Here is a 23313-nt window from a genome sequence, read left to right on the forward strand (position 1 = left end):
ATATTGTTCACCTATGCGATAGATTAAAAATTATGAATTGGTCATTCAATGTTGTGCACAAGGCTGAAAACCCTTGGCCAAGGCCAGGCTGTCTGAGACCAAGGCCAATGATGAGGCAAGGCCTGGTTGCCCAAAGCCAAGGGGCCAAGGCAAAATTTATGCTTGAGGTCAGCTTTAACGCCATCACTAAGCTGTAGGATAACACTCTCTACAAATTATTTTTCAATATTTCCTGGCCTTACCTTCCCTAGTCTGAGGACCTATCCCACAGCCAAGGCCAAATAATTTTCCTTGAGGCCAACATTGGCAACACTTACTTTTCTATGTTTGATTTAAAATTCATTCAGTAGCATGTATTTGTAATTGCAAGAGGACAGATTCTTCAACACTAGTAAATCTATTGAAAATGCCTGTCAAATCACAATGAACAGCGTAAAGGTCTTCGTTGGAAATCTTAAACCGGGACAGCTGATTGTCCCAAGATCAGAAAAATTGCAAATATGTTGTTTGTCCAGAGTCAATGACAATACTGCTGTTATGATTCACTAAGTTTTGACAAAGGCTGTTTTTTTTCATGAAAGGCTATTGGCAATAGATTTTCAGCGTAACAGATAGCGTCTGGGTAGTGTTTCCAAAACTCCCTATTATTTTTAAGCAGAAGATCGATGAATTAAAAACAAAAACAAAAAAATTAATGTTATGATTTTGTTTTACTGTTCTATTCCTGTCAATTTCCATTATTCATTGTGTCCAGCTTCTCAACTCTTTATTCAAATGAGTTGTCCTTCCATTTTCCAATAATATTTTTAATGTCCCCATTTGTTTCTGATTCTTTGTCTGTACCAGGTGTGAGAGCAGAGGATGCAGAACAAGGTGACATATCGATAGGTCAAGAAGGCCATGATGATCCTGTGCAATCAGAGATGGTGGATGATCTGCCTCTGGTTGGATCAGAAGATGACGATGATATAGTTGTAGAGGTATGATGCCTTTCTATCATTCAATCTATCCATCTCTCCATCTAACTTTTCATCTACTATAGATCTATGTGTTCTTATCTATATATGCATCAATATTAAATACCCATCAAAGTTGTATAATCATAGTCATAAGTTGATATTAGTAGTAGTGGAATATTTATGACAGGCCTTGAGCTGATGGGATGTGGTTTAAATCAATTTGGAAATAGCTTCTATGTTGCTGCTTTTCACCAAGGTGAAAATAATTGTTGATACCCCCTGAATGATTATTTCTATTTGCTTTTTTTTTCAAATTTCAGATAATAATTCAACAAAACCTTTTTTCTTCATCCATTTAGAATGTCCAGCCAGCTGATGCGGGTCCCTCCATTGGTGAACTTGAAATTGCTTTCCAGTACAACGGTGAAGCAAGGCGTATGAATGTCACCATCATCAAGTGCCATAACCTACCAACCAAGGACGAAGGTGGAGCTTCCAGCTTCAGGCTACGCCTTCTGCTGCTTCCAAGCAAACGCCAAAGGGCTAAGACCCACATCAGAGAGACTCAGGAGCCTCTCTTTAAAGAGTTGTTCAGGTTCTCTCGGATCTTCCCTCATGAGGTTGTGAGCACTGCTCTGAGGTGCAGACTGTATGGCTGTGAGAGGATGAGGAAGGAGAAGCTAATTGGAGAGAGCATCATCAAGTTCTCATCGCTAAACATTGGGACCAAGCAAATCATCAAAGTCAGAATCGACCCTCGCAGTGATGTGGTGAGTAAAGAGTTCATATTTATGGTCCTAATATAATTATGCATAACTTTTGTGAATGTCTTGAAGTATTTTATCAGAGTTGCTAAAGTTGAAGTATGATATTCATATTTGTATTTTCAAAACATGAATGTGATGTTTATCAAAATTTGATTTAGACCAACTTCTGGGAGAGTTAATTTCCAATTGGAATGTATATCTTTACTTTTGTTACCATTATTTGGCAATACAGTTACATTTTTTGCGCAACTTTATTGTCAAGCTCTCATCCTCAACCCTATGGACTTTCTCAAGCCAAGTTGTTTCTTCCAAATCTTCTGTGTCTTGCTTTTAAATTGTTGAACTGAATAGACCATTTCCTATTCATAGAAGGGTTAATCCTTGGTCCTGATAGACTTTTCATTGTTCTTGACCAAGAGTTTGCTGCATTGTCAATACTGTGGATAAGCTCTATTGGATATTATGCTGTATTGTGTCCCTTTGGGGTACTGCTTACATCAATATCATTATAAGGGATTAAACGAAGTTTCTTTAGCAGTAGTCTTTCTTTAATGAACTATTCCTCCCATTGATTTGGAGGAGGTTCTGAAATCTATCATTTATTAGGGAGTATGTTTGTATAAAATCGGACAATAAAATGTCACATTGATATTGATTTTTTAGTTTAGAATGGGGGGGGGGGCAAAGTTAGGGATAAAGTTCAAGAAATAATGATCATTATATATTACTTTCTTATAAGCATCTGTGCAGAATCTGGTGATTCCCATTAATTTAGTTTATAGTATAACCAATACTTTTTTAAAATGAACTACCTACTCTTATCTTCAAAGTAGTTCAATAATCTTTTTTTAAAATGCATGCCAGTAGAGAAGATAAAGAACAAACACTCAATCATAGATAGAGAAATGGTTTATTAATAAAAATCATGATATCATCGCGGCTAAGGCCGAATTGCGATGTATTTACAAGGTAATAATGACTCAAAAAAATGTTCAAACAATAACACAGGTAATTACAACATAGGTTATAGTGATAAAGTATAGTATTGAAACTATTGCATTGTGAAATTCTAGAGAAAAATATTAACTGAAAAGTAAATTGTGCATCTGGGAAATGTCTAGTGTGTATGCCATTGTAGTACTCAACTTTATAATAATAAAGTCATAAATACTCAACAAATTAACGGAAACATTAAACAAATTGGCAAAAGGTATTTCAAATGACGAAAACATAAAATAATGAAAGATAAAAAACTATGATTCAAGAATATGGGTAGCATATGTGTTAATAATTTGTCTAGTATACTGCCAGTTTGTTTAAATTTTACGTGTATTAATTTCGAATAATTAACTATATTATCTATTAAACACAAACATAACATAATGAACTAATCCTTATATCGGTGAAAAAATATGAAGGTTATAGTCAGAAGCATTTCCTGGTGTACAGTGAGATTTGAAAAATAGAGATATACTGGCGGTACATAAGTAAAACATCATTGAAATTAATCTGAAATTAACCATTTTGTGTAAGGACTACAAATATTACATGAAATAAGAATTAACAAATATTTCGAATTAAAACTGATTGAATCATGTCATTGTATATGTACAGTTAGATAATAATTGATTATGATAATTCAAGTCTATTTAGGCCGACTAAACAAACACAGTCCATTCGTATTGAGTAGTCGGACGAGAAATTCTTTTTGAATTCTTTTGGGAAGACATTGATCTACATTTGCCACACTCTTCAGGTGAGGTTAATAAGATCAGTACGAATTCTTTGAAATGGAAGAGCACTGTAAATCATGCATGAAATGGCAGTTAGTTCATGCCTCTCTGTTTGGCCCATCACCTTCACCAACAGTCTTTTTTTTTGCTAAGCTGCAAACCTTGTTTCAATGTCTTCACATTTTGACCCATCTTACAGAGCAAGGATGGCTCCTCTCCATACTCCAGTACCTCAGATCTGTCCGACTCCAACAGTTCATCTTCTCTGCAGTCAATGAGTCAGGGTAGTGTACCCGAGATCTTGATAGGTCTAGCTTACAATGCCACCACTGGGCGGCTGGATGTAGAGGTTATCAAGGGAAGCCACTTCAAGCAGAAAGCTGCTGGTAGAGCACCAGGTAATAAGATAATAGCTTTGAAAAAATAGAAGTGTCCTGTTTATTGATTTTTAGTAAGCCATGGTCCACAGGTCAATGAAAATGTTTTTTTGATGTGACATTACACTATGTTTTTGTTCAAATTATGTGTTCCAATCTGATGTCACCATCAAATGTAAATGGTTCCATATTCAAGGTGCTAAACTATTCATAGTTATATAACATAATTAATACTCACAGTATGTTAGCATAATTTAGGACTACATTTGCATAAAACATCTCCATATTGCCCCCCATAAGGCAAATGATGCTGACATGATGCCCTTGTCATTTGAATTAACAAACACTGTCACATTATTTTAGACACCCTTAATTTTGCTGGTGTGGATGTATATCCCACTGCTGCCACCATGCCATTATGAATAGACTCCAGTCACCACAATGTTATGAATTCATATCCCACTGCTGCCACCATGCTATTATGAACAGACTCCAGTCCCAGTAATGTTATGAATTCATATCCCAATGCTGCCACCATGCCATTATGAACAGACTCCAGTCACAGTAATGTTATGAATTCATATCCCAATGCTGCCACCATGCCATTATGAACAGACTCCAGTTACCACAATGTTATGAATTCATATCCCACTGCTGCTACTGTGCTACTATGAGCAGACTCCTGTCACAATAATATAATTGATCATATCCCACCGCTGCCACCACATCAATAGATTAACCGATACCATTCAAAAGGAAATATTTTACACCCCTCTTGTTAATGATGTGAGTTATTCCAATGGTGCCTTCACACCACTGAATACACCATCACAATAATTTAGACTCCCTTTATTTTAACAGTATGAGCTCCTATTTGATTGCTGCCACCACACACACAAAAAAGAGGTTACATCACTCAGCATCATTTGCATCCCAGTACTATAATTGCTATATAGACACACCAAATGGGGTATTAGGAAAGCTGTTATGAAATCCCATATGCATGGTAAAATCATGGACATAACTTTTATTAGGTATATAAATAACCAGACAAGATTCACAATGATATCAGGATTAACTCGACTATTTATTGGCTCTTTACTCTAAGGTTGAGTAACAGAAACCCTTCACACATTTGTCACATATTCTGACAGATTGTGTTATGAGTATAAAGCATTTATAACTTGAGAAAATTATTACTGACGGGCTTTATCATACTGTTGACACGTTTTTTATTGAATACAATATTAGCCAACACTTACATATTGTCTAATTGTTGTATGTTTGTCACAGATTCCTTTGTGAAGGTTGCTCTAATGTCATCCAGTGGCTTTGAGATCTCCAAGAGTAAGACTTCTGTCAGGAGAAGCCAGTCTAGTCCAACATTTAAGGAGACATTCTTTTTCCAGGTAAACATAACTTTAATTGTTCTGTCTTCATTTGTTTTTTTTTTAAACCAAATAAAATAGTTACCAAAATTACAATTGACACAATAGCTTGAAAGTGAATTCAAAGGTGCTAACTAATGGGTAGTTTTTGTGCTACACTATTATCCACTTGCATATGTGTCACTTTTTCAAACGTGACATATTTCATGTTCTGCAGTTTTACTCATGTTTTGATATTAAACCGGTTGATCCAAAATCCATAATTTATTGTTCGAAATAGACATGAAATGAAATACTCTGAAAATTTGCTTTGCCCAATTGATCGTGGGCCCGGCAGCCACCGTGCAGCGCCAGATCGACGAGGCTCTATCCCTTTAATTGTTGAATGCCAAACAGGGTAGCAGCAACTCCCATCTTTTAACGTCTTTTGGTCTGACGCGGCCGGGGTTTGAACCCCGACCTCCCGGTTGTGAGACGGACGCTCTACCAACTGAGCCAACACACCGATGTACGATGATTGTGTTGGTATAAACGTAATTTCAAATTTAAAAAAAGAATTGTTTTTTCTCTCATCAGGTTGCACAGTTTCAGCTTCCTGAGATGACCCTACTCTTCACGGCGTTCAACAAGAAAGGAGTGAAGCGAAAGGAAACCATTGGTTGGTTCTCAATGGGTCTGAGTAACAGCAGCGAAGAAGAGATCGGCCATTGGAATGAGATGAGAGAATCAAAGGGTCACCAGGTCTGTCGATGGCATGCATTATTGGAATCATAAAGGATTAAACCATAGAGTACTTCCTTAGACAAATACCCTTTATCTCTCCTTCCGATCTTGTACCTGATTAACACCAGCACAAGGGTTTGCTGATGAGATTATCAAACATGTACTCCCTTCTACTATCAAGATTGTACAGCTGTGCAGAATCAGTGTCGGTAACGGCGTGTTTCGACAAGGAAGCAAAATCAGTATGCTACCCGGTCACACAAAGCTTCGTGACTGATCGTAAGAATGATATAAATGATTGCTTGCATTAGTCATATGTTATCAGTCGTACATATCGATGGTATGATCAATTGCTAAGCTTTGTGTCAAAGGGCTTAGGAGTTTAAAAAATGCCCCTGAGAAAAAGCAAATCTAGTGAATAGTGCAGGGGAGGGTTGTTTCTGCTCAACTTTTATTGGCTCCAGGCTACTCTGCATGCACAGACTAATATTTGACAAACTGTAACCAATTATACATGTCTAGAATAAAGACTAGATGCCAAACACAGAGGCAGCAATATTAGATAGTGAGTCTAGTCTCATTACATCAGACTGTGCATTATGCACTAAGTGAATAGTGAAAACCAAAGGTCTGTGCTTGCAGACTAGTACCAGGCATGGTTGGTCTATCTATCCTTTGAACAATATTTGTGGATGGCGTAGGTATGTCCTCAAGTATTACATCATTTTGATCTTTTTCGTGAGCTGTGTTGCATTTATGCTTTCAATGAGAAACATTTGAAGCACACATTCATTTACAGTGTTATAGATCAAATATTGTATGGAAATGAAAAGGATGCAACTTTGCTTTGAACGATTAAACTGCATTTTAAAATGTCAATTCTGCCCCTACAAAAGTTGAGCATGAATGAATGAATGAAACCCAAGGTTTGACTAGTGCCCACAAGTATCATATCTAGATTATTTTTGAATTATTGGAATAACCACATGATACTGGGTTTATTAAGTTTATTTAATGTTATCATTTGTTTACTTATAGAGCTTTGATATTCACAAATAAGATTGTTGTCTGTTGGATGACATATATGCCAGTGGTTTTAAATGATTTTTACCTCCATTAATTGAACATTAGCCTCCAGGCTAATGTTCAATTAATGTTGCTGTTCAGATTGTGAATCAAGTGCTCTCAAATTCTATTAGATGAATTTAATGTTTCTTAATCATGAAAACTAACGTGATTTCACATAATTTTTTTTATTTGATAATGGTACACTAACCATTAAAAAATTGATAGAGCTAAAAGGAACTTAGCATATTTTGCAATATTTATGTTTGCTTAATTTTTACTGCTTAAAAGGGTGTTTTTGCAATACATTTACAGAAATATGGTATGTAAGACATGGTGTAAGGTATCGGTACATCTAAAAAGTAAGCATGGCTTGTGATTTTTATTTAATTGAACATGCACAAAGACACACGCATGACCCACACATATTGGCAAGGTAGTTTCAACAACCTTTACTTAGAAATTGTCAGTGTTATGACCATCCTCATTTATGATATGATTATGTAATACTTGTATATATATAATAATAGAAAATGGATCTAGTGCTGGTATGTTAACATAACAATTTTCTTTATTGAGGTCTGTCGCACAAGCAATCTGAGAAACCATTAAATTATTATTGCCTGATGAAAAAGGTTGAGAGAGCAAGTTATGTTTATATTGTGTGTGCCAAGATAGATTTGTTATTTGATTTTTAGGTTTCCTCAACAGGTTGTCCATTATTGATAAGTTTGTTTTTATGTTATGGTCATGTTGGAAGCTATGATAACCAGGATTTTAGTTTATTTGATTTTTTTTCTTAATTGAGCGTCTACTGTATAAATAACAAATGAATTTGTTTATATTTAACTGGTAGGTTTCTTTTGAAGTTCTGACATTTAATGTTTCTTAATTTTCCTGATAATAACAAGGACAACATCAGAACATCTTTATTATATTGGAACGAGATGTGTATTATTTAACTAGGGAGGGATGGGTGGTACATGTAGATAAGGGGGAGGTTGGTAGGGATTTGAAAAAAAGTTCCATGGACTTAGCATAGGAATATCACAATTGCACATGAATGAGAAAAATGAACATTGAGGATTTAGTGAGGATGTCATATGCACATGGTTTAGATATACCTGTTTGTGTTCCCTACGGGCAAAGATGTCCTTGGGGTGGGGTCAAATTCTGTAATTTTTGTTTATTCAATGACTGGATGTCTTCATGTATTCAGGCATAGTTTAGTGATGCCATTACCTTGAATGTAATCTGGCTCCTGTCTTACAAAGAGTTATGATTGATCCAATCAATCATGACTCTATGGAAATCCATCAGTGTCATAATTTCTTCTACAGGAAATTTGTAAAATGTCCTATGTAAACAAAGAACACACCAAATTGTCAAATCAATGAATTTAAGGATATACATTCATATCTAGAAAGTTTTTTGAACAAGCATTTTGTATGTTGATGTTGCTGGCTGTCCATTGTTTTGATTGATGGGATCAATTGCAACTCTGTGTATGACGGGGCCCTGTACTAGAATTTTGGTAGCAGTGATTGCTAGTCCAAAGGCTGAACTTTAATAGGCCTCCATGCTTGTGAAAGAGTATTTATTTAATATTAGATAATGCCATTGTAGCAGGCTGACATATTTATCAAAAAATAAGTTTTTCGTATGTGATAATTGTAATGAAATAAACTGACATTTTCATGTGTATTTAACAGTATTTCAGTATTTTTTATGCAAGCACCACTTGTAGGGTCTAGCCTTGTATAGTGTCTCAATATTCATTACATTTAATTTGTTGGTATGAATTACACAAATGACTTGACATGAAATGGAATCTAATGTGCTAGTTTGATGAGTTATATCCAGACAGGCAACAGGTAGGAATTTTTATTTATTTAATCATGACCTGGTAATTAATTATCGGTATTAAAAGTTGTCTTGGGGGAAAAAGAGTTGTAATTTGTTAAAAGTATTTGTGTATTGTTTAGAGTTTCCAAATATGTCATGACCAAAATGAGCTTCCAATCTTGCAAATTCGAAAATTACGTATCTTCCACAAAATGTCTTCCAGTAACTGAGATTTCACATATCTAATAACACTAAACAGTTTTTTAATTATGATTCTCATATCCTTTTTATAGAAATGGTCTGGGTTTTATATGATGTACTTATTCCAGTGCATGCATTTATACAGTGTACCTAAATATTATATCAGTGGGATTCCTTGTAAAATAATCTTGCTTTTGTCGTATTGTACTTACTAGGGAATACATTTGTATACTAAGTCGTCTAAATGATTATTATACTTGCTAATATATTGTATAACAATTTCTTTATCGGAAGTCTAAAATAGATTGATCTTGTTTTTTTAGTTTGTCGTCATTACTTTTGTTCTGCAAATGGGATTATCCACAGAAATGGGAAATGTTCTCAGAAATTATTTTGTTATGACATGTATGACTCCTTTAAAAAACAAAACAACTATGGATTTATGATGAATATATGGGGGATTGTGAAGAAGTTCAGGGGTCCGTTGCAGAAAGAGTTGCAATCAATCGCAACTCTAAAAATCACGTGCAACTTGATATTCAACCAATCAACATCGCGCATTTGGGACTTGCAATTGATTTTTTGACTTGCAATAGATTTTTTGACTTGCATTTAAACGCAACTCTTTCTGCAACGGGCCCCTGAGCCTTGATTCATAAAGATGATATTGGAAGCTGAAAGAACTATACATCAGTGGAAATGCGAGAAACATCAGAATATACAGCAAAGTATCACAAATTGTATTACCCACTGACAATTTTTCTCTCAAAATACTCATCTTTGCATTCATCCAATGTGGATATTCTTGCATCATATAACTGCCTGGAATCTTAATGAATTGTTATTTCATGTGTTTTTATTATAAAAAAAAGAACAACTTTAATTTATTTTTTATATGTCACATTAAAAGCTTTTAAAGTATTGTACATCAAAAATTGAAAGTATTTCCTACTCAAATTGATGAAACCTACAGCTAAAAGGGTAATTGTTTTCAATGATTAATTTGCTGCCTATTTTGCACTGCTTTCACCCATGAATTGTGTGACATATCAGCTATTGTAGTTAATAGGCATACAGTATATATGACTGAAAGCTGTAGGTTTCTGATATTTTCTGTGCAAATAAAGTAAAACTTAAAATTTGTAAACCAGAAAATAATTGAATAATTCTCTATACAAATGCATGTAATCATGACTTAGTTGACATTTTGATAACATCATGAAAGTCCAGCCAGTGAATAGTACAATAAATATCAATTTCAAAGGCTTGCAGATTTGAGTGTTTCTAAAAGGAAATACTCATCTATGTGAATACATAGAACTTGCATAATTGTACTTTGTACCTTATTATTCATTGCTGCAGAGCTACCAAGTCTCACGCATTATGTGTGAGACTCAAGCATTTTGGACTCTTGTTCATCCCCTCAAATCTCTGTCTCACGCAACTATCACAGCCTATCCCCATATACAATGTAACAAAGTCTGATCTCACTCAGATTCACTGAAAATCTCACGCATAGCTGGTATTTGAACTTGGCATCTCTGTTGCTGTATAATTTGATAATTTGTCTTATTAACCAAGTTAATTGTACATCATTAGTTCATTATTTTGAATATTCTTTTATGATAAGTATTTGAACAGCAAGTAAGAACTTTTCTCGATATTCTTATAGTTGCACAATTAATGCATTAAGAAGAAGCAAAGCTTCAGTAGATCTCTGAGAATTATGTAGTGATACAGATATTTTGCTCAAAAAGTTATTGATAGATTTCATCTTATAATTTATTAAGGGTAGTATGCTGAAGACTGATTTTCAGTGGACCAAAAACTGGGTAATGCTTGCATCATGTTAGTTTATATATCACAGTACTTGTCATGTAAATATCACATTTATTATTTGTAGCTATTGATGGGGTATGATAATGGAATATATGGTATGAACAGATATCTTGTTCAAATATTTATGGAAAAAGCAATAAAAGTTTGATTGTTACCAATTACGTGAATTGTCTTTTTCTGTCTCATATTAATCCAAATGAGTTGTGTATAAATTGAAGAGACAACAGAAGTAGTATATCCACGATTTGTCCTGAAAGCAATTGGACACCATCTGTACAAAGTGTATCCTGGATAGTATGAATATGTTCTAGGGGAAAGTGGGAGGGTCCTGACATGATGTCTCTGCCTACCAATGACGGTTGCTGGAAGCGGCTGTCTTTGGGTGGTCAGTCCCATTTCCATTCTCAAGATAACTATAGAACCATGTCAAAGATCAAATTCAGATTTAATTTTTAAGTGTGCATTTATAAGTGAGGATCTCATCAGATTTGGAGGATCAAAGGTCAAATGTTGCAGAGGTCATTTTATATTCGAATACATTTAGTTGCAATAACCAAAGAAACTTTTGTGATTTTGACTTCTTGGCTTGTGAGTGATGATGATCGCCATAGATTTTGGATTCATGAGTTCAAAGGCCGGAGAGGTCATACATACATTATGATTGAAATATATTTTTGTGCAGGAACATTTTGGAATCAACTTCAAACTTTGTCTATGTGTGCATATTGAAGGGGCAGTTGTCTGATTAGATGCAGGGGTCACAGGGGCAAACATAAGGTAATGGGTAATACCCGAAATATATCTTTAGGTATCCAAAGAACTAGAAATTGAGGATTCAGATTCAACTTTTATAAATTTGGGAGTGACATCAGACAATTATCTGATTAGAATTTGAGATGAGATACATGTAAAAGGTTGTGGAGGTAACTTTTGCAAAATTTTAGAAGTTGTGTTTAAAAAGCATAAAAAGTTAAAATTCCATATGGTTTCTGAGATGAAAGAAAAAAAAGGGGGAGAAGTTTGTTGAATTTTTAAATAACTTTGAAATGATGATGGTGAAAATGGTTGTGATGATGATAAAGCTTATAATGATGGAAGTGATCGATACGGTGATGATCATGGTAATGTTAGGGATGAAGGTGATTAAGACAGGGGGGGTACTTAGATTTGGTTTGGACGGGGTTGTGCGGCTGAAGGTTCAAAACCCATACCCATATTTACAGGTCATTTTGGCTAAAAAGGTAATTATTAAAAATTTATTAAAATTTGACGAGCAAAAGAAAAAAGGGTTATCAACCAAAATTGGAGGAGAATATGGACCCATGTTTAAGGCCAGTATCTAAAAAGTGGGGTCATGGACCCATGTTTAAGGCCAGTATCTAAAAAGTGGGGCCATGGACCCATGTCTAAGGCCAGTATCTAAAAAGTGGGGCCATGGACCCATGTTTAAGGCCAGTATCTAAAAAGTGGGGCCATGGACCCATGTCTAAGGCCAGTATCTAAAAAGTGGGGCCATGGACCCATGTTTAAGGCCAGTATCTAAAAAGTGGGGACATGGACCCATGTCTAAGGCCAGTATCTAAAAATTGGGGTCATGGACCCATGTCTAAGGCCAGTATCTAAAAAGTGGGGCCATGGACCCATGCCAAGGCCAGTATCTAAAAAGTGGGGCCATGGACCCATGTCTAAGGCCAGTATCTAAAAAGTGGGGCCATGGACCCATGTTTAAGGCCAGTATCTAAAAAGTGGGGCCATGGACCCATGTCTAAGGCCAGTATCTAAAAAGTGGGGTCATGGACCCATGTTTAAGGCCAGTATCTAAAAAGTGGGGCCATGGACCCATGTTTAAGGCCAGTATCTAAAAAAGTGGGGCCATGTTTAGGGATTTTTTAACATAAAAACCATACCCCATGTTCAGAAATTTCTTACGAAAAAGCAACCCTTTCCAGGGGCACATTTCCGTATGCCATATTAAGATCATGGTTGATGATAATGATCCTGATGACTGAAAATGCTCATCTTTAAATACAATGATGGTGTCGGTGATGGTGATTATGGCACATGATGATGATTTAGGCATTTGTGCTTTCTTAGCAGTCTGGTTAAAAACCTCGGTATGATGATGATCATGATGATGAAGATGATGATAAATCGATGATGAAAGTCGAATTGAAATAGGAATTGAAATAAAGCAAGCCTTGAAGCAAGTTAAATACCGCCACCTATTGATCAGAACTTAACAGCCGGAATTAGAGATTGGAGTCTGTTAATTTTTATTCAACTTTTGAACGCTTAGAGATGGGAAATTCTATCAAACCTCATATTCAAAATGCAGAAAAAACTGGAGTCTGTCAGCTGTGTAATATGGGCCTGACAGAGGTAAGAGAACTTCGATTTTAATTAGTATAGAGCTAGCCTAATTTGGTATTCTTGATTTGGTTTCATATTTAGATGTCCCACGCCTTGAAATCTGTGTAAGTCGTCCATCATCAGTAGAGGCGCACGGCCAATGGCGCTAATGCAGTTTCGCACCGGCCGATTACCAGCACACCTAATCACCAATACTTGTTAACAAATGTCATGACAAGTCTCTCAGTCACATTTCGATGTCAATATATCCACCACTTTTCAAAATATTGTGATCGGGAATGGCTGTATTTCGGCTTCGATCTCAACGTCGTTGATCGACATCGCTTCGATCGCGGATCGCTTGGATTCACCGTGCACCGTAATGTTGATATGAACTGAAGTTAGCATCCAAATCATGCAAACATAGATTCGCATGCGGCATGCTGGCAGTTTGTTCACCACATTTTCGCATGATTTGGTTGCTAACTTCAGTTCATATCAACATTACGGTGCACGGTGAAAGTGTCGCGAACGACGTTGAGATCGAAGCCGAAATACAGCCATTCCCGATCACGATATTTTGAAAAGTGGTGGATATATTGACATCGAAATGTGACTGAGAGACTTGTCATGACATTTGGGAACAAATATTGATGATGAGGTATGCTGGTAACCGGCCGGTGCGAAACTGCATTAGCGCCCAGCCAATAATAAAAAAATATGGGAGACTCTCCAATATGGAACTTGGAAGATAATCTCCCATATTAAAGATTTGCTTTGCAAAAGAAACAACACCAACAAAAGCATAATTATTTCCACCCCAAATTTTATCTCACTGAGGCAGGTCACTCATTCAATGAACAAGGTTATGATTAGACAGCTGGCAGCCGTCTGTTTCGAGGAGTTTTTTAACATTTTTTTTTATTTCTCCTCGTACACAGATGGCTCGCTATCGTGCAGCCACCATTAGGGGACTTGCAATGCAAAATCCCCCCGTCGGGGCTCTTCAATTTTTGTCTCACCTGCGAAGCAAAGTGAGACTATAGGCGCCGCTTTTCCGACGGCGGCGTCAACATCAAATCTTAACCTGAGGTTAAGTTTTTGAAATGATGTCATAACTTAGAAAGTATATGGACCTAGTTAATAAAACTTGGCCATAAGGTTAATCAAGTATTACTGAACATCCTATTAGAGTTTCATGTCACATGACCAAGGTCAAAGGTCATTTAGGGTCAATGAACTTAGACCATGTTGGAGGAATCAACATCGAAATCTTAACCCGAGGTTAAGTTTTTGAAATGTCATCATAACTTAGAAAATATATGGACCTAGTTCATGAAACTTGGATATAAGGTTAATCAAGTATCACTGAACATCCTGCATGAGTTTCACGTCACATGACCAAGGTCAAAGGTCATTTAGGGTCAATGAACTTTGGCCGAATTGGGGATATCTGTTGAATTCCCATCATAACTTTGAAAGTTTATGGATCTGATTCATGAAACTTGGACATAATAGTAATCAAGCATCACTGAACATTTTGTGCAAGTTTCAGGTCTCATGATTAAGGTCAAAGGTCATTAAGGGTCAATGAACTTTGGCCGAATCGGGGGTATCTGTTGAATTACCATCATAACTTTGAAAGTTTATTGGTCTAGTTCATTAAACTTGGACATTAGAGTAATCAAGTATCACTGAACATCCTGTGCGCGTTTCAGGTCACATACCAAGGTCAAAGGTCAATGAACTTTGGCCGAATTGGGTGTATCTGTTGAATTACCATCCTAACTTTGAAAGTTTATGGATCTGATTCATGAAACTTGTACATAAGAGTAATCAAGTATCACTGAACATCCTGTTCGAGTTTCAGGTCACATGATCAAGGTCAAAAGTCATGTAAGGTCAATGAACTTTGGCCATGTTGGGGTTTTTTGTTGAATAACCATCATATCTCTGTAAGTTTATTGGTCTAGTTCATAAAAAGTGGACATAAGAGTAACCATGTATCACTGAACATCTTGTGCGAGTTAGAGTAGTATTCAAAGTCAGCACTGCTGCTATATTGAACCGCGTGATGCAAGTGAGATGGCCAGAGGCATTCCACTTGTTGTCTTTAATGAATAAAATTTTTTAAAATGAACGCGACCAAAATGCAAAGTAATATTCCCTCTTGGCATTAATTGCCAAAAAAACAGAGAAAAATGAAGTTAAAAGGAACAAAAACAGTGACTTACCTCGGCTGTTGCGCAAATTCACTTCCCCGTTTTATCTGATCTTAAGTACACAAACATATGGCCATTGAGTCCCCTGTACAGATCGCGCTAGAACTTCGGTCTCTGTATTTGGTGAGTGAAGCCAACAGAGTTCAGCTGAACAACATAACAGAGACCGAAGCTTTTGGTCTAGTTCTCGGTTAGATCTCCATGCATGTCATGTGTGGCAAAATAAGGGTGGCAATGTTTGGCTTATTTTCTCTTTTTCTTTGGGGCAAATGCTTGATTTTTTTTACACTGACAGTTTCCATTACACCTATTATTCATACAACTTGGCTCTTATTTAAATTTGATTCTTTAAATCATTTTTTTTCTTAATTTAAAATAGAGATAAAAAACTGAAAATTTTCTTGCCGTATTATTTTCCACCAATAGAGGGAGTACACAAATATGCCAAAAATTCAAGTTTTTGAGCGCTCTGGTGAATACAATAATTATTCCCAAGTTACTAATGAAAAATAAATTGCAACTGTATGGAAATAAGTAATTTTGGTCACAAAAGTGATATTTTAATGATTTTTTAAAGTGTGTGCTCTGTACAACATTGGCATACCATAATCCTACCTGTAGATTCCCACAGGCAGGGCAGTAGCACTAATTCAATGAACAAGGACCTTGTTCTCAGTTATAATCTCCATGTGTGGCAAAATAAGGGTGGCAATGTTTGGCTTTTTTTCTCTTTTTCTTTGGGGCAAATGCTTGATTTTTTTACACTGACAGTTTTCATTACACCTATTATTCATACTACTTGGCTCTTATTTCAATTTGATTATTTAAATCATTTTTTTCTTAATTAAAAATAGAGATAAAAAAATGACAATTTTCTTGCCATATTACTTTCCACCAATAGAGGGCGTACACAAAAATATGCCCAAAATTCAAGTTTTTGAGCGCTCTGGTGAATACAAAAATTATTCCCAAGTTACTAATGTCAAATAAATTGCAACTGTATGAAAATTAGTAATTTTGGTCACAAAAGTGATATTTTAATGATTTTTAGAAGTGTGTGCTCTGTACAACATTGGCATACCATAGTCCTACCTGTAGATTCCCCACAGGCAGGGCGGTAGCACTGAACAAGTGACCGAGGTCAGAAGCCTATTTGTTTTGTGTGTGGATGGATGACAACAAAAGCCCTTGACCTGGCTTGTCATAACAAAACAAAAAGATGACAGGTACATGTACTTACTCTTCTTAATTCTCCTCTTCCAAGTTCCCCTGTACTTCTCTCCATAATCATTATCATAATCAATGCCATTATAATCACTTTCTGGCAATATGGCAAATTTGTGACCATTAATGCCAGTTCAAAAAAAAATCTGAACTTCTCAACAAACAACAGGAAATCAATGTTTTGCCAGCAGAAATCATAAAAAATGTGAGTAAAATGTGGTACTAGCAGACAAATTCTATAACATTTTTCAGTTTTATATGATTATTTCACCTACTGAGCTTGACTTTTTGTTTAAATCTCCACAAAACTTTTATCTGCTAAGTTGGATCAAACTTTTTGGAATAGTATTGAGATTGCGATACAGGCAAAACCCCTTGCCCTACTTTTCATCAATAGTTTTTAGCTCATATTCTTGCTGTCAATTTGGTAGCTATTACTTGAATTTGTTTTTATAAAATGTAAATATTTTGTGATTGAATTAGCCTTATGAATATTCTTTATATGTCTGAAGTTTGGACACCCTGTCATACAGACAATGCTAGATACATGATACATGTGCTGTCAGCTGTATAAGGGGTATGACGTCACTCCTACATTGTATAGTAGCAAGACGGAGGACCTATCATGGCAGAAATACATGTATGGACTGAAAATATATCATGTTTAGGGCTGATTCCTGCAAGCCTCATTCAATTTTTGAAAAGGAAAGTTATTTATCTGATGAGTAATAGTTTACAATGATTCAAAAAAATAATCATTATTAAATACTATTGAATCTTGGTGTGTCTACTTTAAAACATTCTGTCAGTACTATGATAAAATTATTTTCTTTCAATATTTGTTTCATAAGTTTTACTAGTAGAGCTTGCAACTTGCTTAGTATCTTCTGTACGTGTAGCTCTGTTCAAATCTTCCTAACAAGTTTAAAGGAGAATGAAACTTTTGGAACAAGATAGCTTGTGTGAAAACAGAAAAATCAAAGAAACAGATCAATGAAAGTTTGATAATAATTGGACAAATAATGAGAAAGTTATGAACATTTGAATTTTGCAATCACTATTGCTATGGACATCCTCAAATTGGCAATGCAACAAAGATGTGTGATGTCACTTGTGAACAACTCTCCCTATTACTTTAGCATGTATTTCACTTAAATTGCCTCTTTTATCACATCTATCAGTAGATCTTATGCTCTTTCTATAGGAGGGCATGTAATACAGATCGAATATACCATGGATAAAGAGTTTTTATCACCATAAGAAAAAGCAAAAAGTGACATATTGAGGGTTTTTATAGTCCATCAAAGGGAAAGTTGTTCACATGTGACATCACACATCCTTGTTGCATTGCCAATGTGAGGATCTCCATAGCATTAGTGATCGCAATATTCAAATGCTCATAACTTTCTCATTATTTGTCAATTTTTTCTCAAAGTTTCTTTGTTCTTATTCTTTGATTTTTATGTTTTGACACAAGTCTAATTGTTCCAAAGGTTTCATTCCCATTTAAATGTACGTATTTCTACAGGGCCCCCATGTAAAACAGTATGTCAATTACTGATGGGGCTAACCTGCTGAAATAAAATTAAACAAATTGATTGAATGAATGAATGAATGAATGAATGAATAAGTTCATGAATTAATAGATAAATGAATTAATGAATGAATGATGCAATCCATCCGTCCTGTCCGTATGTCCATCCATCCATTCATCCATGTCGAATACCATTTGGTGAGATCCTATTTCAGAAGTGAAATACTGCCCTCTGTTGGCTGAGTGTAGATCCATTATTTTAAGTTTGTCACTGAGAGGTACTGAACAGTTCAGTTACATGTCAAATACATGTGTAGCTTAACATTTTGCATATAAACAAAAAGTATTGTGCCTGGGACAGATCCAGCATTTGTATTTCCATGTTACTTTGAAAGCACATCTAAATGTAGAAAATATACATCGTCTATAAAAATATACTAGCTTTTACAGTTTTGGTAAATCCTACCAAAATTGCATATCACTATTCCATTTCATAATTACTAGATCAAGATTTTGTGTATGCATATGCCCTAAAATGGATGTGATGTTAAAAAGGATATAAACCAAAAATGTGTATTATTCAATAAATTTACTGATTTTACATCAGATTTTAATTTGATTTGGTACATGTAAATCATATCTGCATATTTTTGTCTTGTTTATATAAAACATTTTCTCGAGCGTGGAATGGGCTGAAAATTTCACAATACCAGTAATCTTTTTCAGTAGCTTTGTAATATTCAGTTACACTGTACTGAATATGTAAAGTATGTGCTTGAAATGGCTATTTTCAATAAAAATACATGACCAAGAGAGGGAGCTAGACTTAGATTTAAACCCCAACAGCCAAAAAAAGAAATGCTTTATTAGTTCATTTAAATTTCAATGGATAAAAAATGCATTCAATGGCTACTACGCTTTTGCAATATATTATTGTACAATGCCTACGTACTTACCTTGTACGGGAGCAAATGGGAGACTGAATGTCAAACATTCGTACCGTTGCACACACGACGTACCATCCAAAATGTACCGTTGCACGGCTTTAAGAGGTGACGTCACAATACGATTTAATTCATTGCGCTCGGTCAAAATAAAGATGCACTACGCGCAGGAAGCCTGCTGGCTAAATGCGCAATGCTGCCCAAGGTCATGTACGTGTTTGGGATTTTGCTTTCAATGTTTTTGCTCCCTTTTCATAGATTACTATAAAAGGGAAAAACTCTTGTTTTTTCATATTTTTTGCTAAATTCCAAGGCGTTGTACAACACAAATAGCGAATTGATTATACTTATTCTTATTCGTGCAATGGTACGAGATTTCGCACTCATGCCTATTTGCTATTTGTATACTGTTTGATGATAGTTGAGTATAACTGTAGTTCACATTACCGACCCTTTACCAAAGCTAAAGACAGGCTTTAGAACTAGGTCTGCATATTTCAATAATGCTGGTGTATAATAAAGGATGCATTTAATCTTGTAGTCCACAATACAGATTATACACAATATATGAACTTTTATTTGCCCAGGGTAGCCCTGTTTTCTTAATATATTATTATCACCATTATACCGCCAAAGTCGAGAGCCTGACAAGAAGACAGAAGGTCCAGGTGGAAAATAAAGTGATATGAACAGATATGATGGTAATATCAGAAAAACAAAACACTGAAAATGTCATTAAAATTGAACAAGGAATAACAAAGTTATTTAAAGGTTTGCACTAAAGTGAAACAGTTCTACATGTTTTTACGTGTACATGTATCTTCATTCTTCATGAATATGCAGTGGGCAAGCTCAATGATATAATTTTATTCTTTAGTATTTTACTCAAATTTTGTCCTCCAAGAATGAAAAAAGTTTGAAACCTATTGCATAATCATGAGGGGGTGCATATAAACTGTTTTTATAAAATATTACTAAACTTAAAGATTCAATAACTTTGTTATCAGATTTTCGATGATTTTTTTAGCATTTTTCTCTGTGAATTTCGCTCAATTGATTTAGATATAATAATTATCAGGCTGGAAACTCTGGATTAGCCCTTTGGTATGACTCGTCTAGGGATCAAATCCCATGACCTCCTGTTCATTAGGCGGGTGCTATACCACTGAGCTACCATGTCTGATATGCTGAAGTGTGGTAGAAGAGAGTAGAGACATGTTAAACCATCTCTACTGTACACATTGTTCCAACTGATCAGTGGCCTATTAGGTTTGCTGATTGGAATACTTTCCAACGGAATATTTATGGTATATGCAATAAACTATTAAAAATTTAGTAAAATAAAAGAAAATACTAATAGTGTACATGTAGATACAATGTCATTTTTTTTAATTGTGGGAGAACTTGGGGAAAAGTGTGAAATTGTTACTAAATGTCACTAAAATAAAACTTTAGATTTCATGATTGGACTTCTCCATCTTTGCACATACCGTACATGTATATTTGTACGATTAAAGGGAAATCTAACATTGATGATAATTGATTTGTGTAAAAAGAAGTAAAAATTCATTATGAAATCAGATCTATATGAATAGAGAAAAAAGAATTGTGAAAGTTTGAAAGTAATTTGAAAATGAATAAGGAAGATGAAATATATTTTTATCTTCCTTATTCTTATTATGTTTGAATGAATGAGACTATCAAGACTGTAAATCCCAAATTTGGTACATGTAAATTTGACAAGTGTCCGGAAACTTCCATTTGTCATATGCTTTATTATTTGTGTTCCACCCTTTAAAGTCAATTCCACCAAGAAAAAGCTGATCAGAAACAAGCATAACTGAAAATTTCTAATGAGAAAAATTTTATATATTTTTTATGGAACACTTTATGATAATTTCTGTGCAAATGGAAGAGACACTGATGTCACTCACAAATTTGAATGATGCATTTTTATCTTTTTTTAAATTTCTTTTGTACAGATTTGACAATGAGAGTGAACCATAAGTGTTACAACAATTGTAATTGAACATGTTCAGGAATGAATAAAACTTTGTTTCATTTTACAATGGGGAGAAAATGAAAATATTTCATATAATAAAATACAAAAGAAATAGTGAGTTGATGATGTCAGTGGTCCCTTTATTTGAACATCGACCAGGATGTCATACATGTACATGTGCATAACTGTAAAGAAATTTAAAGGAAAATTTTAAATGACTTAATTGAATTTCTTATTTTACATCCAATTTTTATAAAAATTGCAGTGAATCCAGTGATATGCTTGTTTGATTTTTTTTCTCTTTATTGAAATCAATTTTTTGTTGTGGTGGACTTAACCTTTTAAGTAAATTATTTCTTTTTCGTATGGGTGGTAATGATACATGTATATACTGTATGTACTAACATGCATATTGAAACGTGCATTTAGATGTACATTTATTACAACTTTTACAATTTTGTGTCTTTCTTATTTCTTGTCTGAATTTGTTCAAAATTTATCTTTATGCTTCTCAGATTTTCTAAAATTCCCCTTGATTATTAAACTTGAACATTTTTTTGTCAAATAAAAAAATAATTTTTTGTTTAAATGTATCGGCTCATTAAGTTATACCCCATTAGCAATTTAGTTGGGCTCTTATTTCACTAATCAAAGCTATTGTTTTTGTTCATCATTCAAAGAAAAAATGTGGAATATCCATTGTCTCCTTTTTTACTAATATGTATTACAGTTGCAAATGCCAGTACAAATAAAGAACTTGTATTGCATGTTAAGTTTAGTTGTCTTGCCTCTTAAAAAGAAATTGGTATTGTAGGTCAATGAGATAAAAGAAATACTAAAGTAATACCTAGACTGTCATAGTACAAGTAGAATTTTTCATTTGTTATAAATAAATGCTGTCTCTAACAAAGTGGTGTGAAGTTCCTTTACTTTTACATTACTAAATATGGTTACTCATTTACTTTCTTTTGTGTACAATGTGCTGCTATGTTTAGTAAGTACCCTATAATAAGTACTATGAGAAGGATCTTTCTTGTCACTAATGTCTAGAGAATGAATAACCAGGATGGATTTGTGGTTGAAACAGCCCTTTTCATGCATCAACACATGCAGGAAATTTGAAGGGATTTTCAAACAGGCCTTGTGAAAAGTTTTTTAGTTGGCATCCGTTTCTGTTTGAAGCTTACTGCCTCATTGGCATCTACTAATTGCAGTTTTTAAATTGGCAGTGAAGCCCTTTTGGCTGAATGAGTAAACCGCCGGGTCATAAGTTCATGATTTTTGTGAATATCAAATAGTTCAAGTCTTCATGGGCTTAAAGCGTGTACAGTGTATCAATTTCTTAAATAAAACTTTGTCCAAGTATCATTCGTTTTCAAAGTTTGAATTCATTGTCAGATTAAACAAATCAGAATGATCTAAAATCTGATTTTTATTGGAAAATTTTACAATTGAATTGTAATTTCGCTTAGGCCTAAATGTACATGTATGATATATAGTGCTTATCCATTTCTCATGCAGGGAAAGGGATGGAAATGTCAGGATATAATCCTAATATTTGAAAACTACCATTACTTTTCAAATTCTAAATATCTGAATTTATTGAAATGAAGTGTTTTCAAGGAGTATCTAATAAGAGACATAAAACTATTACTAACAGAGGCCACTAAATCTGATAAACAGTTGAATTCCAATTTTCATGAAGAATATTTTTTTAATCAATAATTCAGAAATGATTTACATGTAGCAGTCAAAATACTTTTTCAAGTGATGGTAATTTCTTTTTTCAATATAATATGTTTACAGACTACAGTACATGTACCCTCGATTTATTGAAATAAATGAGAGAAAAAAAAGTTTTTACACTGATAGGAACTGATGTTTGTACATAGTGTTTGATTGTTCATAGGGTTGATGTGATTACTATACATTGATCATTTATGGTACAAATCAAATGTATGGTAAATCACTATTTAAAGCTTTGTGATACAATCTCAGGTTGCATATTTTAGCAAACAGAGGTGGACTGTATTTTTAACTTGTTGGTCTGTTAGAGACTAGTTAATTATGCAATAACGTCATGCATTTTCAACAGACCCCATGCATGCTCAGTCTGCAATGTGTTAAGAACTGTCAGTTAT

The 23313-nt window shown here is 34.6% G+C and overlaps 2 protein-coding genes across 7 annotated transcripts in view; both read left to right on the forward strand.

Annotated features, from left to right (window-relative positions):
- The window catches only part of LOC121418961 (synaptotagmin-14-like), a 56913-nt gene extending 49743 nt beyond the window's left edge, over positions 1 to 7170 (forward strand). For all 6 annotated transcript variants that reach the window (XM_041613201.1, XM_041613202.1, XM_041613200.1 and 3 more), the window contains 5 exons: positions 847 to 980; positions 1319 to 1729; positions 3659 to 3857; positions 5130 to 5245; positions 5801 to 7170. In XM_041613201.1, coding sequence (XP_041469135.1) covers positions 847 to 980; positions 1319 to 1729; positions 3659 to 3857; positions 5130 to 5245; positions 5801 to 5998 — 1058 coding nt within the window. In that variant the 3' untranslated portion in view covers positions 5999 to 7170. The remainder of the gene's footprint in view (positions 1 to 846; positions 981 to 1318; positions 1730 to 3658; positions 3858 to 5129; positions 5246 to 5800) is intronic.
- Positions 7171 to 13124: 5954 nt separating this feature from the next.
- Positions 13125 to 23313, forward strand: part of LOC121418963 (leucine-rich repeat-containing protein 57-like) — a 39467-nt gene continuing 29278 nt past the window's right edge. Inside the window, exon 1 of the mRNA XM_041613206.1 lies at positions 13125 to 13276. Within this exon, the coding sequence (XP_041469140.1) occupies positions 13196 to 13276 (81 nt within the window). The 5' untranslated portion in view covers positions 13125 to 13195. The remainder of the gene's footprint in view (positions 13277 to 23313) is intronic.

Source organism: Lytechinus variegatus, chromosome 7 (assembly GCF_018143015.1).
Source record: "Lytechinus variegatus isolate NC3 chromosome 7, Lvar_3.0, whole genome shotgun sequence".
NCBI lineage: Eukaryota > Metazoa > Echinodermata > Echinoidea > Temnopleuroida > Toxopneustidae > Lytechinus > Lytechinus variegatus.